The sequence below is a fragment of the Cajanus cajan genome, chromosome 5, assembly GCF_000230855.2.
Source record: "Cajanus cajan strain Asha chromosome 5, NIPB_CcT2T_4, whole genome shotgun sequence".
Taxonomy (NCBI): domain Eukaryota; kingdom Viridiplantae; phylum Streptophyta; class Magnoliopsida; order Fabales; family Fabaceae; genus Cajanus; species Cajanus cajan.
The window spans coordinates 58,080,704-58,098,874 of record NC_138521.1 but is presented as its reverse complement, the minus strand read 5'-3'; the positions used below and the strand labels follow the sequence as shown (position 1 = coordinate 58,098,874).

General features: G+C 31.4%; 1 protein-coding gene across 1 annotated transcript; it reads right to left on the bottom strand.

The window, feature by feature from the left end:
* Positions 1-10,090: 10,090 nt before the first annotated feature.
* LOC109816806 (triose phosphate/phosphate translocator, non-green plastid, chloroplastic) lies at positions 10,091-13,942 on the bottom strand. Its single transcript, XM_020381932.3, has 8 exons — positions 13,401-13,942; positions 13,160-13,312; positions 12,737-12,822; positions 12,205-12,289; positions 11,939-12,058; positions 11,747-11,815; positions 10,493-10,622; positions 10,091-10,393 (listed from the first exon to the last, which is right to left on the bottom strand). The coding sequence occupies exons 1-8, from the start codon at positions 13,851-13,853 to the stop codon at positions 10,323-10,325; spliced, it is 1,167 nt and encodes a 388-aa protein (XP_020237521.1). The 5' UTR covers positions 13,854-13,942; the 3' UTR covers positions 10,091-10,322.
* Positions 13,943-18,171: the final 4,229 nt, after the last annotated feature.

The window sequence follows — 18,171 nt, the reverse complement described above, 5'->3', positions numbered from 1 at the left end:
AAAAACTATTTATAAATCTTCTAATTTGGTGGAGGGAAAAGAAACCTAGAGTTAGGTCACATGAAATGCAGTTAGTTAATGAAATTCATGTATATAAATAGAGTTAAATTTGAATTAAGCTTGAAATATTCTCCCCCCTCCCCTCTTTTTCCCCATTACAAAATAGTCATACCTGAAAAAGTCTTGTGTGAAGTAACTGACTTTGAGTTAACAACTTCTATTTAATTTTCTGTAAACGTTGCAACAAAGATAATGAGAAAGGATTATTCTTAGTAATAATGAGCGTTAAAAAGAAATAAAGTCACCTAAGAAAGATATAATTTCCCTCAAAATAAAAATAAAAATATAACAACTGAAACAACCCATATCAGAATTTTGTCCATTATTTTACTTGAAAAACAAAAAGTGTCGGAACAAAATCTATTTAGCTGATCCGTTTTTCATATAGAAAGAAAAAGATAAACTAAATCTGTTTAGTTTGAAAAAAACACAAGAGATTGGACTTGGACATATGCCAATCCCATCTGATTCACATACTGCCTTTGCTGTAAAACCTGTAGCAAATTCAGAGTCCGGAATTTATTTGAAATTCAAGAATTTTAAATTATAAATTTTAGTTGTACAAAATGAATACCTAACCTGCTTCTCGAATACTGAGGCCATAATACTATTTTAGAGGATATAGTGAGTAGAAGAGAGACTTTACTACCATGGAAACTTCTGCTTCAGACACTCAACCCGCCTTCCTAAACACCTCTTTATCCTTACCCAACCATGTCTCTAGAACTCTAGCACCAAAGATTGAAAACCTAGTAGAATTTTCGTATGTCCCTAAAGATGCTCAGATCTCTGAGAGCACTGTCCCCCTTCTAAGTCCATATAATATATTCAAATGTCAAAGATCTACTCTTAGATCTATCAGGCAGTTGGTCAGAACCACTCGTCCACATGAAAAGGAATATGTTCAATCTTCCAAGATGGAACAGTGTTCTTTGATGGCCACTTCTGAAGAGCAGTATGTTACTATTGAGATCACAAAGGAACTCATCTGATACTGGAGAACCGATGGATACACCCATCTTCACTACGGGGCCATTAGGTTGATGCTCACACTCCATGGGAGACGAGGACTTCATGTCTCCTCAAGGATCTCCCTATTAGATACTAGCTATCTGCACTACGAAAATGCTGTGATTGGTACGGTCTTGACTACACTTCACGTCGGAAGTGTCGTTCTAACATTGTTCCCCAATTACAATGTTAGCTTAAGAGACCCCACTGTACCAGAGAGACTAAAGGTCCAAGTCCAGATAACCGGAGCTGCCCAGACCGCTGATGCTGTTTGTGCTACTCTCCACTATCAAATCATATATAGGCTACAGACCCATGCGGTCAATCTGGCCCTACCCAGTAGCAATGATAGTGCCTTGTTTGTTCTTGCAAACCAGGCAGAAGAAAGCCCATCGATCGTCCAGGTTCCCAGGAATATCACTAGGGAACAGCTGAAGGAGCTCATCCCATTACAATGGGTGACAAATTATGAGAATCTCCACAAGCACCATGGCAAGCCAATTCAAACGGATCAAGCAGCTTTCAGAAGATCCGTCGACGGAACGGTCAGAACAATCTTTCAGCAACCTGAGAAAGCCTCAGGTCCAATTTTCCAAACAATGATGTTAGAACCCTTCGTCAAAGAAAAAAGAATTCCCATCTTTGCGGTACAACCAGACGGGCGAGAGATCTATACAGACCGAATCAATGGTCACTTCATCTGGGATGTTGCCCCAGAAATGTACGATCCTGAGTGCGATTGCTGGATGCACTCAGGAGACACCAGCGAAGAAGAAGATAGTGAATCAGATAGTGATTACAGTGACAATGAGGAGGGGAATACACCCTGTAAGTCACCACCTCGACCTAACAGAAGGCCAGATTCACAAAACAAGTCTTCTTTCAACAGACAGACTAATCAACGGAGCAGATATTCTTATAATATGATCTCACCAAGGTGTTCAGATGAGGTGAAAAAGTTTTCTCCTCCTACACCCAAGCCAGTACCATGCTTCATGTTTTCTGAAGCAAACAAAGATGTAGAATTTCCTCCTTTGGAAAGAAAAATAAACCCCAATACGAGGTATTCTACCAAACCTACCATCATTCCTTCGGAGATTGGTACTGACGGAAAGCCAAAGGTACTAAGTCAGGCAGAAGAAGTTCTCAACTGGCAAACAGAAAATGCTCAAGCACATAACTCCTTGTTGAAAAGGATTGATGACAAGGTTACAAAAATGTCAAGCAGTATGCAAAAATCAGAAGACAAGTTGGATTATCTCTCATCCAAGATGAAGACATACTACCAAAAGTTAACCGCTGGCATTTCCAGACTGGAGAATGAAATAAAGAATATTCCATTTGGTGCAGCACTAAGTGAGAAGGATCGAGAAATCAGGAGTTTAAAAGCTCAACTCTTCCAATTGGAGGAACAAATAGAACAAAAGAAAAAGGCTTTACAGCCTCAGCCAGTTGCTGCAGATCCTTACGCATTCTTGCACCCCCCTGCACCTGTGTCTCATTCTCTGTTCAAGACACCATCCGTCTCATGGTCTAAACCTGAAAGATCACATTACAACATTCCTACTGCCTCTGCAAATTGGCAATGGAGAAAGTCACAATCCAGTTCACAAAAAATCTCTAAATCAATAGAAGATGACTCCAAATCTTCTACTCCGGTTTCATCACCAAAAAGGCATGATACGGGAAAGGGTCATTACTTTCAAGACTCACAAGACCCTTACTCTCAGATGATGGTCAAAGAGAATGAACAACTTGCTACTCCAGAATCTTCTGTAAACACTAGATCAGAAGATGATCTTCTCACAAATTTATCTGATGAAGATTTCATTACTACAGCTTCCTCAGAAGCACAATTAGCAGATCTCTCTGTTTTGATGGTATCCACCGGACCAGATCCTATTTATGAATCCCCTGATGAGAGCCCAATACAGAGTCCTAGAAATAGGACCATTAAACCAACTAGGGGACCTTGGTTCACCCTTGATGATATTGACCCAAGTCAATGGAGATCTCGGCTAATTGAATTTGGAGCTTGGCTAGACACCAGATTCATGAAAGGAGATACTGAATCCAACAAGATCATTGAAGAATTTGGATGTAGGATGACTGGTATCCTAAAAGAATGGTATGCTAATTTAGGCCCAGTCGGTCAAAACACATTTCATGAACTGGGAAATACAGCTGCTGTCCTAGGTGCACTCCACGAAGAATTCATAGGAGATGGAGCTCTCACAGACAGAAAAATCAGACAAGAATTCTTTGAGATGAAGTGTTGTTCACTTAAACTAAAGGATCTTGATAAGCATTATTTAAGGATGCTTAAAAGATTCTATCTTCTTAATGGTCTGAATGATCCGAGCTTGAAAAGCACCTATGTAAGCTCACTTCCCACAGAAATCCAGCCAGAACTTGCTAGAATGGCTGCTGCCATAAATAAAGACTTCACAGGCCTAACAATGGGTAGAATCCATCAGATGACCCAAGAGGCTGTAGACAAGCTTTGCCGACAACATGAGTACTTCTCAAATATGCTGAAAGATAAAGGAAAATATGCCAAAGCTTGCAGAAAACCCTTCTTGGAAATTAAATGCAAAGACAAGGACCGATGCCACTGTTCAAAGAAAAAATTCAAAGGCAAGAAGTTCAAATCTCATTTCAAGAAGAAGTATAAAAAACCTTATAGGTTTTTTAAGAAAAGGGAAATTCATGGGAAAAATCCAGGACAAAGATGTTACATCTGTGGCAAAAGAGGACATTTTGCTAAGTCCTGTCCAAATAAAGCTCAAAAGGCAATAAAGATGATTACATCTTTACATCTGAATGAAAGGGATGAAGTAGAATCCCTTTACTCCGAACAAAGTTCTGCAGATGAAGATACTGTATTTGCTCTACAAGATTCTTTCTCAGACAACTCTAGCAGTGATATAGATGACTATAGCCAAGAGGAAGATTCAGTTCCCATCTTCGTTGTTGATCAATGCGATAGTATGACAACTGTTGTCCCTTCACATCCCAATGTGGAAATTGAGATCCTACCATCCAAGTATGAGAAACCTATTAAGGTTATAGGTTTTCTTGATACAGGTGCTTCTAAGACTATGATGAACCCAGAAATCTTACCACCGCATTTCTGGAAAAAGGAAGATACCTTCTTCATAGCAACCGACGGAAAGATCTTCAAATCAGAAGTCATTTTACGAGCACCAGTAGGCATCCGCCTTTTCAGAGAATGCATAATTTGGTCCAAAGTCGTTGGAACTAAATTGCCTAACAAAGATATCTTAATCGGAATGGATGTCTTCACTCAAGCACACAGGCTACTCATCCATCCAACTGGACTCAGATTCAAAGGAGAATTCAAGCCTTTCGTGCCAACCAGTAAGTTATACTCTCTTTCTGAAGTTCCACCAGATTTGGAAGAAATCAAGATACAACTGAAATCTTTATGTTCTGATAATCATAAAGATTTCACCCATCCAAAACCACTCTGGAAAAATCCTGACTTCTTTGTACAATTGCCATTTAAGCTGAATAAGGATATAAATCCCACAAAAGCTTCTCATCCAGGCATGTCTCCATCTGATCTTAAATTAGCCAAACAAGAATGTCAAGAACTGCTCAAACAAGGTCTCATAGAACAGACGACATCAAATTGGGCGTGCCAAGCCTTCTACGTAGAAAAAAGATCAGAAAGACTCAGAGGAAAGAAAAGATTAGTCGTTGACTACAAGCCTCTCAACCATTTCTTGAAAGATGACAAGTTTCCACTACCCAAGACTTCCACTCTGCCTATCTTGCTAAAACAATCGAAAATCTTCTCTAAATTTGATCTCAAATCTGGATTTTGGCAGCTAGGAGTTGATCCCAGTGAAAGGCACAAGACAGCTTTCTGCATACCCAATGCACAGTATCAATGGACTGTTCTACCTTTCGGCTTAAAGGTAGCACCATCTCTATTCCAGAAAGCAATAACAAAGATAATCGAGCCACTCCTAGACAATACTATCATCTACATAGATGATATTCTTTTATTCTCCAAAGACATGGAAAGTCACAAAAAGCTCTTAAGCCAATTCCTGGAAAGAGCAAACCTGTATGGCATCATGTTTTCAGAAGAAAAAAAATACAGTTAGCCCAACAGGAGATTGACTTCTTAGGGATGAAGTTCTCTCAAGGAACTTACCAACCTCAACCCCATATTGCTGAAGAGTTACTCAACTTTCCTGAAGAAAATCTATCTATCAAACAGATCCAACAATTCCTTGGAATTATCAACTACATCAGAGATTTCATTCCAAAGGTTGCTAAATACACAAGCCCTCTCTCAAAACTGTTGAAGAAAGATCCCCCTCCATGGGGACCAGAACAAACCAAGGCTGTCCAAGAAATAAAGAAGATTGCACATAATCCTCCTGCATTAAAGATCCCAGGAGATGGGAAAAGGATCCTCCAGACAGATGCAAGTGATCATTACTGGGGTGCCGTCTTCATTGAAGAAGTAGACGGAAAGAGGTTCTACTGCGGGCATGCTAATGGACAATTCAAAGAAGAAGAAAAGCATTACCACACCACCTACAAAGAGGCACTGGCTGTGAAGAATGGAATCAAGAAGTTTGATTTCCACCTGCGAGGATATCACTTTGAAGTTCAAATGGATAATTCTTCCTTTCCCAAAATCTTGGATTTCAAGAACAAGTTACCACCAGAACCTCAAATCTTAAGATTAAAAGATTGGTTTTCCAGGTATGATTTTATTGTTAAACACATCAAAGGAAAACATAACCTCATTCCTGATTTTCTTTCAAGACCACAAAAGCCAGTTTTGGTCATCTCATCCTCCTATAGCTTTCCACTGATTTTCATGGCAAAACCTCTACCTGATACAGCAAAAACTAGAAAGCTATATCCTCCTGGTTTTAAACCTAACAGTCCTGAAGAGATTATTCAATTCGCCAGATCTCATTATTTTTATTATCTTCATGAGACTTTAAGGTTTAAAGTAGTCCCTCCAACCATGTTTGATCCTACAGAAGAACATCCCGGAATATTTGAATTATTCTGTGAAATTGGTTGGGATTTATGTGAGCCAACTCTTTAGGCTATATGGTGCAAAACTGTCCAAAGTCCAATTGCAATTGCTTTGAAGACACAATCAGCCTACAATATTCTGATAAATCCAGACAAGGCAGAATTTTTATTCTGGACTTTATTAGAATGGTTTTCGCCTCTCCCATGGTGGAGAAGTGAGTTAAAAAAGGTTCTCGATTTTCAAAAGAATCAAATGGGAAGGACCAGAGAACAATGTGAGTCTTTAACCTCCATTATTATCATCAGGCGTCCTTACTTCCAGAAACCTACAGGACAACTATGGTCAAAAAATGAAGCTTATTTTTGGGGAACCTTTGAAACATATCCCCCAGATCAAAGTTACAAGGCACAGTTAATCAACCATCTCAAGGAAGCAAAAATCCAGCAAGAGAACCAAGGAGAAGCCAGTTCATCACACAGTCGTTTCATTCCTAGCCAATCAAGCCATCAGGGTATCAATGCTTTCATGAGCAGAACTGAATATTACGTGCCAGATGAGCAGTTCCAAACAGCTAATGATCTAGGAGATAAAGACGAAGATGATTACTATGTTGAATTGATGATAGACAGCTGTTCCGATTCAGATGCATCAGATCCGAATCTCTCTCCTAGTCACGAGCTCATCATCAAAAAAGGATAAAAATGGGAATCTACTTTTCGTACTGTCTGCCCTCAATATACAATAAGTGTGTATGACAGCTTGTATAAGTCATGACCATGTAGGTCCATTGTTTGTACCCGTTCTTATCATTTGAGTCATAATAGTTTGTCTAGTTGTATGAGTCACACCCCACGGGGGTCCTTTACTGTATTTAGCTTTTAGGGAGCCAATCAGGATTGGCTCATGTGTAAAATGCTTGCTATTTGTTATTCTCATGAGATCCTCTCCGAGTCTATATAAGGAGGTTCTCTTTCAGTTTGTAACCAAGTCGAGTTTGCAATAAAACTTCTTGTGTGCTTATTACTCATGGATTGCTAAACCTCTTTTCCTCTCTTTCGAAAACTCTTGATCCTATTATAGTATTATGTTCTCAGTGATATATGTTTAAGCCAGTATGCTCTGTACTCGCCTCTTTAAGAGGATCTTGTACAACAGAACGCTATGAACCTTAGATCCAGTATCTTCCGATCCTTAGGATTTATGGTTAATTTGGCTAATATAAGACAATTGCTGAAAAGAGTAGGCGAGGAATGCCGAAAGAGTAAGCTCGTTCTTGTATCCTGTCAAACTAATCATAGGTCTCTAAGGCTCTCGGCCATATTACAAGATAATCTACAGTATCTTTATTTTTAATTTGTATAATTTATAAAATATATTTTAATATTAATTTTTTATATATAAAACACATAATTATCCTTATACTGTTTTTTTAGAGGTTTTTATTTAAAAAGAGAGTTTTTAAAAGAAATTGACTTCATATCTAATTTTATTTAATTTATTATAATTATTTATGAAATAATTTTAATATTTTAAAAATAAATTATCAATAAATAAAAATAATCTTATGTTACAATATAGATCATTTATATAAATCTAAAATATAATTTATATATTTAAAATATCTATTTATTCAAATTTTTAATATAATTTATATATTCAAACATTATTTATATATATATACATAATTTATTTCAAATTTTAATTATATAATAAATATTTAATTTAAACATTGTACAAATTAAAATACTAGTAACTAAATTTGAAAATAAAATAAACTTGGATATATTAAAATCGGTGCATTCACATATGAATATTTCCTTTTTTTTCATTTAGTAAATATGAATATAATAATATATAATATTAGATTGATACTATAATAAAAAATTAAATAATATAAGTTCGAATTATTCACTCAACGAGAATATTTAAGGGCTATATCTTAGCAAAAACATTTTTAGTTGTTTATCTTTAATAATAAGATTTTAATATTTTATCTTAATTTTATATTTACTTTAATTTATCATTTTTATTTTTATTTCTAAATTAAATTTTAATATTTTAAAAGATATTTTAACTGCTGTGAAAAAAATTATTAAGTAGTTAAAAATATTTTGTATTACAATATATATTGTTTATCTTAAAATTAAAATAACCTATATGTTAAAAAAATAATTTAAATTATAATTATAATATAATTTTATATACAAAATTATTTATTTCTTATAATTTTTGCTATATAAAATAAAAATTTATCATATATATTGTACAGTCTAAAATATCAATTATAAAAATAAATAAATATCACAAAAATATTTCAAATGATAATAAAAAATACTAATTTATAATATACATATATATAATAATAATAATAATAATAATATTATTATTATTATTATTATTATTAAAATCAACTCCTATTAGAAAAAAAAATCACTGAAAAAATCTTTAAAATAAAAAATAATTTACGAGATCAAATTTTGGATTTAGAGTCAATTGGATGTTGAAAAGGAATTGATACTATGTCGTAAAAAAAGTTATTTTTAATTAATTAAGTAAAATATTTATTTGTTCTCTGAATTAATTAAAATTAACTATGATAATTAAATATATTTTATTTAACAATTGTATTTATTTTATTTAAATTAAAACTAAAATCATTAATTTTATTATAAAAAAGAGTTAATATTTTTTTTTGGCTCAACAAGAATGAGTTTTCTCATCCCACGTATCTTTATGTGAAATAGATTAGAGTCACATACCTCTTTTTTTTTTAAAATAAAAATAAAAAATCATGTGTTGATATTTTTTAATTTTTTTGATAAAGATAAAAGAAAAATTGTTACAAAGATATTCGACAATAGGTCAAACATAGATATGCATACTTCTAGCTATCACCACCCCTTCCCCTACCTAATTATGGTATTTTTTAAATTTAATTTTACTTTTATTAAATTTAATATTTATGAAGCATTACAATTCATATCTTCTAAAATATAAAATTGATAAAGATATACACCTGAATCAATTCAATAAGACATTTTAATTTAATTTTAACATTTTTAAAAGAAAATATTAAAATATCAAGTTGTCACGACTTTTATTTTAAAATTTTATGATTAAGATGTAAATCAAATTAACCATTTTTCTTAAAAAAAATATTATAATACTTTTAATTATTTGTTAAGAATTTTAGTAAAATTCTTATTATTAATGATATTAATTTTTACTAAAAAGAACTTTACTAAAATTTATAATATATAATATGAATGTATGGGCTTTGTAAACGAGATCGGCCCATGCACAGCAAAAGAAAAAGAACGATTGCTTATGGATCAACCCACAAGTTAAATTATATATATATATATTTCTCTCTTGGTATTTTCAGGTTTTTAATTATAAATTACTTGTGCTTTCTGTGGTCTTGACAAATTACTTGAAGCCAGACACAGATTCAAACAAAGGCTTATAGTCTAAATCCTCTTTTTTTGCATCCTGTTACATTGTATGATTGTGTTCTTTTTGGACAAAGAACAAGACTAGATAGCATGCTCTGCAATCCTGTATTTTTGTGCGTTTTCATCTGATGTTATTCCAGAACTAAAACGAGAAAAGGAAATCAAAGAGATACAACATTATCATATACAATATAGTAAAACTATGCGCAAAAATAATACAATGATCAATGCTCATTCCATAGGTACTGTACAATTAAACATAGATTTCATCCTACATAATGTTCTTGATATCTATCATTGCATTTTTTATAGATTCACATTGCTTAATTTTCTTTCATCCTAAATCTTCTTTCACACAAGATAACACCCTCTTGAAGATGATTGGCATTTGGCGAGGGTGAAATAATTCAAGGGCTTACAACTACACAGCTTCACCAATACAGCATTTTATCTCATTCAAATTCTGCTGTTCAGAATTCATATGTACCTATATTACATTTTTACGAATCAGAATGAAATAAAGATTTTAGAATACATAAAATGCCAGATTAGGCTTCCCTCATTCAAATGTGATACTTAATCAAAATTTAAACGTTGAAAAAAATTTCATAGAGTGGAACCATTTGGCACCTCTCAGACATGTAAAATAAATCCACGACCTATAAAGGTCAATAACCCTCAATCCCTATCAGGCCTATAAAGAATATTTTAGAAATGTAACCGGCAGATGTGCCGTGCAACTAGCAAAATTTTAAGGCTGAGAACTAAATTGTCTTTGGCTTAAGTCGCTTCACCCTTGAATACAGGAAAACACCGGCAAGAGCTATAGCAGTCCCTGCAGAGGAAGAACACATGAAATCTCAACAAGAGGTATGAAGGGTGGTGGTTAAAAAAACTATAAAGCACTGAAAGAGCTAGAAAAAAGCAAATTTACCAATTGCGTTGATTGGCGATACAGGTGTTTGGAAGAAGATGACAGAGCTCACGATGACCACAACCCTCTTCACACAATTTCCCACAGAGTGGGTAACAGGTGACACCTTCTGCAGTATCATATAAGAAACCTGCGCAGCACAATCACAGAAAATAATTCGTACAGAGAAACTATTATATAAAAGAACCACGGAAAATATATGATATGGCTTCAGATAAATTAAGTTTTCTTTTAGAGGTTCTTATAAGTTGGTAACAAAGAGTAAGCTCTCTATTCATTCTCGTACCTCGACTTTCCTTTTTCCATTTATCATGATCTTATATCAAAAAGATTCCACTCCCATTTTCGTTTGGCGTTGGGCGCTCAATTATTCAACAATGACAGGTTATTCCTTAACAAGCACACAATTCTCGATATGAACCTAGCTAAGTAAGAAGTGTTTCTAATTTCATTAAAAATGGTCAGAAGCACATTAAAAAGTGGACATGCAGCAGTCCTAATATCAAGTTACTTTCAACAATGAATTCAGATCATTCTAACATGAGTTATATTATTTTTAGGTGCATTTTGTATTTTTGTATAACATGTTTGTACAACTTAATTATTCTCTTATTTCTCACCATCATATTACTAATTTTATCCCACGCTTCTCATTCTCCTTCGCTTATATATTTCTTTGTAGTAAAAATATAGTACATAAGTATGGTACAAATTGAGCTTCTCTTCCAACATTTATGTGCTGTCTATAAGATTGTGAGAAAACAGAACAGGTCAACAGGCAAAAAGTTACATCATTCATATTACGTTCTACAACACTATTGTTCTCGTTACAGTTGCTCGTTAAATCAATCGTTTCATATCACACTTATCTCTCTTCCCTTTCCATTTGTCTTTTTCTTTACAATAAAAGTTATTGCACAAATACAATTTGTCGCACACAAGTACCTTTCTCTAGTGGAATGACGTAGAATTCAAGCAAATAAAATATCTCACAGCATAGTAGTCATATTGTCTCTAAACATCAAAATAAATCCAAACCATGTCAATAAAAAGTTTTGTACACCATGCTAAGATACCAAAGATGCCAAGAGTAAAAATCATTTCATATGAAAGTAATTACTTTTTTAGTTTTGTTTTCGGTAAGTAACATATACTGAAGTTTAAATCTAACGGTCACGAGAAGAAATGTTGAAGACCGGAACTAGCAATAATTTTGAATAAAAGGGGGACAATTGTGCAAAGAGGAAAACTCACTTGCTGATATGCATGGAAACATAGTGCAGCAAGTAGAGATCTGATGAACACTTCGTTAACGTTTAATCCCTGTACAGAAAAGTGATATGATGACCGATTAGTAGCCTCAACAGTCGCCATAATATATTTCGATTTTGGGAATGCTAACAGAAATCCTATCAATTTCAACCATCAAGAATTCAAAACACTCACAGCGGATTGCAGGTAAGTAGGCGTAAATTTGACACCCTCCATGAGAAGGGTTACTGGTGCTGATAACAAGAAGGACATAACTGTTATTATTGAGAAGAGCGTTATGTTGTCCATAGATTCCTGAGAAGAACAGAGAGTCTGTTATTTTCTGCTTGTTTTAAAACACGAAATATAATATAGGAGTGTCATAAAAAATGCTACTTATACTTATTATAACCAATAAAAAAAAATGTAAAACTTTGAGACGTGTTCGTAGATCATATTACCTCCTTGTTAACCATGAGTTTTTTGCTGAGAACATTACGAGATTGATTTGTCAAATTGGAAGCCATAGCACTCCAAAATCCAGCCCTATTCAATATTCCAGAAAAGAAAATGCCACTTATTAGAACTCAAATGACCACGTATTTTCCTTACAAATGGTTGTATTTCCTCTCTTTTCTCCCCCTTTCATGGAATCATAGCTACCAGCTACCCAATTCATGTAGATATGCAATTCGTTACTTTTTACATTATTATTATTAGAGGACTTCTTTTAAAGAAAATCCAGTATACAGTACATTATACGAAAGGTTTTAAAACACTGTCTGGCCAACAATTATACGATCATAGTTGCAGCTTTATGATCACATTTGTTCACAATTTCCCAAGTTATCAAGGACTGCAATAAAAATATAACAACTACCGCAATTTAAAACCCTGATTCGACGATAAATTGAGTATGCAACAGGGCTATTGAGAGAATTGTGTAATTATCAATGGAACAAGACATCAGACAAGCAGTGCAGGAGAGGTTACCAATTGAAAGAAGCCTCCGTAGCAGACGCGAGCGCCACCCCACCAACAATAGGCACAAGGGAACCAACCACCCATGCAGTAGGATTCTGTAAGAAAAAGAAAAAATCATAACAACCAACAATAATTCATGGTGATCATAAGACCAACAACAATTAATAATAAAAAATCATTAGGATAGAATATTATACTAAAGATAGTAAGATATAAGTCTAATTCAACCTTACAAAACTGACTTATAATAAAAATTGTTCCCCATTTGTATACTATATTGGCTATTCTGGTAGGAGATGTGAGATTTTGAACACTATATCATTAGTAGGTGTGAGATCTCGAAGACTATATCACTAGTTGAAGTGAAATCATGAACAGAATTGACGTTGCATTGAAGGGCATATGATATGATCATATGATGTAGAAACTAACCTCTCCAAGGAACATAGCAGAAAGGATGACAGAAAAGAAAGGCTCCATGGCTTTTATGGTGTGAGTGAAAGACACAGCCACCTTTCCAAGACTCATGTTGGTGAAAAGGTTCCCTAAAGTATGGACGACAGCCAGAGGCAATATCGCTGCAAGCTGCAAGCAGATAAACAAACCACACATAAAACAGAAACAGAGGAAACAGTGTTACATGAGAGCAAGACAAGGATGAAGCATTAAGTACCTGGGCGCCACTGACTTTAGGTCTCTTGTAGAGATTAAAACCCCACATGAAGGCCACGAGGAGAGCCCCCACAGCGAACTGAATAGTGCTTACGGTTAAAGGGAAGTGGTAAACCTTCAAAACCTGTTTGTTGTAGATGTTGAAGTATATGTTGAAGAGGAACCAGAAGACAAACAGGACCCCTAGTTCCAGGATGTTGGCGGCGGAGGAGTCGGCGGAGCTTCTCTCCGGCACGGAGGCTGCTCTGCCTCTGGCATGGAGGGAGCGAGAGGGAGGGAGTTTGAAAGAGATAGAAGATGAAGCGAGAGAGCATGGTTGGCATGGAAAGGAAGAGGAAGAGGAAGAGGGAGTGAGAATAACATTGAGTTTGGAAGCGGAAGAAGCAGAGACACGGGTGTGGGGTTTGCGGAGGAGAGAGAGGGAAGGGGAGAGAGAGAGAACGGTGCTCTGCATTTTCGAGATCGCAACTATGGTTGACCGTTGCCCAGGAGGGAACTTTTAACGCTGCATTTTCAACCTCATAATAATATTCATGCATCTCCTTCTCTTTTCTTTTACCTATTTTTTCTCCCTACCTCACTATTTTTTTTTTCTTTTTAGATGTTTAGTTTTTTTCCTAATAAAAATTGATGCTAATAAATTATGAAATAATGAAGAAGAACAACGACTGGAGGATGAATCTGGATTCAAATGTGGGATATTCCATTTCTAACGATGGACAATTATGCTAGTACGATAATAATGCTTTCCTATTTGTCCTGTTATAGTTGCCTTCCTTTCTTAATGGAAACGGGTCAGATTTGGTCCTCAATAAATACTTAAATACTAGGAATAAGCTTTCCTTTTACGAGATAAATTTGTCTATATCCACAGTGACTCAGAACACACAAAAGTGTGCATGCCAATATTTTATTGACGATAATACTATAATATTTATTTATTTATTTATTTATTTATTTATTTATTTATTTATTTATTTATTTATTCAATATACATGAACTGGAGAGATGGACATTCGTAGCTGTTTATATTAATTATACGTATGGGAAAATGGATTGACAGATGAGAATGATAGGGAAAGCGAAAAATAGCGAGAATTTTTATTTTTATATGTTAAACTAAATGTTTATAACATTTTAAATAATATTTTGCATTTATATAAAGTAATTATTTATACTTTTCTTACAATTTTCGGAAAAATTAATATTTAAATTTTAATTAAATTTAGAAATATTCGTAAAACTTGCATGAGAGCATGCTGGTTTTTGGCCTGGATGTTTGCACGAGGACAGGAACCGGAAGTAAAGTATGACTTTAGAGAAATTCTATGGTACCCATCTTATTTGAGAGGGTACCGGTACAGTTTTTTATATTTTATATTTTTAGTAATTTATTTAAATAATATTTATAATATTTTATCCTTTCAATTTTTAAATTATTTAATCATTTTATTTTTATTTTATATATTCTAATTTATTTGTAATAATATTATTATATATTTAAATAGTTTAATTTTAATAATTTTTTAAGTATATTTTTATCTTTTCACTTAAAATTTTTGAATTTTTATATTTTAATTTTAATAATTTTTTAAGTATATTTTTTGTCTTTTTATCTTAAATTTTTGAATTTCTATATTGTAATTTTAATAACTTTTTATTTCTACTATTTATTAATTTTTTCTTTTTCTTTAATATTTTATAATATTATTGAAAACTTATAATTTTAATCTTTATAATTTTATCTTACTTTTTATTTTATAAGTATAATTTAGATTATTTATTTTATAAATAAATTAATTTTTTTAAAAAAATTTTATGAATTTACATAGAAAAATGTATTGAAACCCTTCCATCTTTGAGGGTACCGTAGCAACTCCCATGACTTTATTACATGGCCACTTTCTATCCAAATGGGGATGAGGTAGCTAGGTGGTAATGCTTTATGATTTTTTTTAATTAGGATATTTTTTGAAAAGCTAAAGGATTAAGGGTGGGCACTGGGCACCCAAATGGAAGTTCAGTTTTTATGGAATGTTGCATTTGTGTGTTTGCTAATTTTTTTTTTAAGTTTTTTTAAATTTTATTATCTTCAAAACGAAAAGCAACACCTTTGTTGCTTCTGTACAATGAGAAGTTTCATTTCTCAGTTCTTCTTTTCTATTCTACTTAGTTCAGTCTTGTATTCATTTCTATTTAATTTTTTAATAACAAAAAATTATTAAAAATAAGCTTAACTAATAATATTAATATCAAAATATAAAATAATAATAATAATAATAAAGTTTTTTCATCAATTTAAATATACCAAAAATAATAAAATAAACAATATTATTATCATTACAAAATATATACTCATTTTAATAATTATATGTATGAAATTACTTTTCATTAATATTATCCAATTGAATCCAACTGTGAAATTCTGGCTTGCAACATTCTTACTATGCCGTCAATAATATTTGGTATAGAATATTTTACTTTATTCCAAATTTGATCTGTGTGATTGTTGTCTCATTTGTCGTTGCAAGATGACAATCAGTGGCAGCCGAATGACTCGCAACAACATGATTTTCTACAATATTTTAATTATTAGATTTTTAAAGAAATTGATATTAGAGAATATTTATCATTTAATTTTAAAATTGTACATTGTTCAAATCGAATGTTAAATAACTGATTGAGCTTCTTTGAATTTCTTATTTTGATTGGTCTATGTTGATTTTATATTTTTTTCTTAGTTTTCCTTAATATTAGTATTTTAATTTGTGCAATGTGCAAAGTAAATATTTATTATATGTATTAAATATTATAATAAGTAAAATATACAAATAAATATTATGTTTGAATATATAAATTATATTTAAAAATATATAAATAATAATTTTAAGTATATAAATTATATTTAAGATTTATAATAAATAATTTATATTATAAAATAATATTTTTTTTATAAATTATTTTAAAATATTAAGATTTAGTTCATAAATAATTAGGATAAATAAAAATTGAATTATACAAAAAATTAAAAAAAATTCTAAAAATTCATTGATCAAAGAAAAATTCTTAAAAACATTCTAAATATTTGTGTTTAATACATAAGTTGATTAAAATTTATATTAAATTATATATATACTATGCTTTAATTATATTTAAAATTAGTTACCTAAATATTTAATTTATTGATAACTAAAATTATTAATATTTAATTTATAAATAATTGTAATAAATATAAATCGAATTAGATTAAAAAAAATTAAAAATATTTATAAATTCTCTCGTTAAAAAAAATACCTAAAAATAAATTTATATTTAATATATAGTGGTCGATTTGTTATAGATAGATTTTATTAAGAATTTTAAAAGAAGCTTAAAAGAAATATTAGGAATTTAAATGAATAATTGAAAAGAGTCATTGCCCGCAAATATATCATAGATGTTTTCTAACGAATTTGAGCATTTGAGTTTCTGATGGATATATATCAGTAGAAAATTACAACAAGTATATCCACGGGTAGTTTTTCACGGATATATTTATAGGTATTTTTCCAAAAATTTATCTATCATTAATTTCAAAAAACATATTCTTTTAGTATTTTTCACAAAAATTCACATAAGGTCGTTAGTAATTACTTACAAAATACTAATTTGTCAATAATTATTTTCTACGAGCAATTTAAAGACAACTTTTTGTCCCACATAATCAAGTAAGAAAAATTAATTTATTCACATTACCAACGGATTTTATTAATCAATAATAATGAAAATTGTTGTAGTATCTTTTTGCTTCATATTCTTCCAAAAATATTTTATATATATATATATATATATATATATAGTTAATCACCTATGTCAGTGTAAAGTTTTTTTACACTAGCAACCAATTAGATCTTTTAAATGTGTTTATAATGACATGGCACAATTAAAATATCTAATTGGTTGCCAGTGTAAAAAAATTTTACACTGGCAGTGTATAGGTGATTAACTCATATATATATATATATATAAGGAGTTATAATAATACTGATATAACTTTTACTAAGTATTACACTGCTTAATAACCTTATATTAAATGTGAATTTTGTAAATCCAACCGTTAGATTGAAAATTCTTTACTCTTAGATCATATATACAAAAATTTATATTAATTCAAGATGATTTGATACTTCATTCTTATAAAACAAAATTGACATAATATATACATTTCAAAATATACTAAAATATGAACACTTTGATTACCTTCAAGTTTTTATTCAATTTTAACAAAATTTGATATACACATATAAAGTAATATGAACTTTCAATCTAATGGTTGGATTTACAAAATTCATATTTAATATAAAGTTATTGAACGATATAATACTTAGTAAAAGTTACACTGGTGTTAGTATAACCTCCTATATAATATATATATATATATATATATATATATATATATATATATATATATATATATATATAATTCACATTTAATATAAAGTTATTGAGTAATGTAATACTTAATAAAAATTATACTGATGTTGTTTGAACCCTCCTCATATATATATATATATATATATATATATATATATATATATATATATATATATATATATATATATATTATATAGGAGAGTTATAATAACACCGGTTTAATTTTTACTAAGTATTACACCACTCAATAACTTTATATTAAATGTGAATTTTGTAAATCTAATTGTTAGATTGAAAGTTCATATATATCACTTTATATATATTTATGTCAAATTTTGTTATAATTGAACAATAACTTG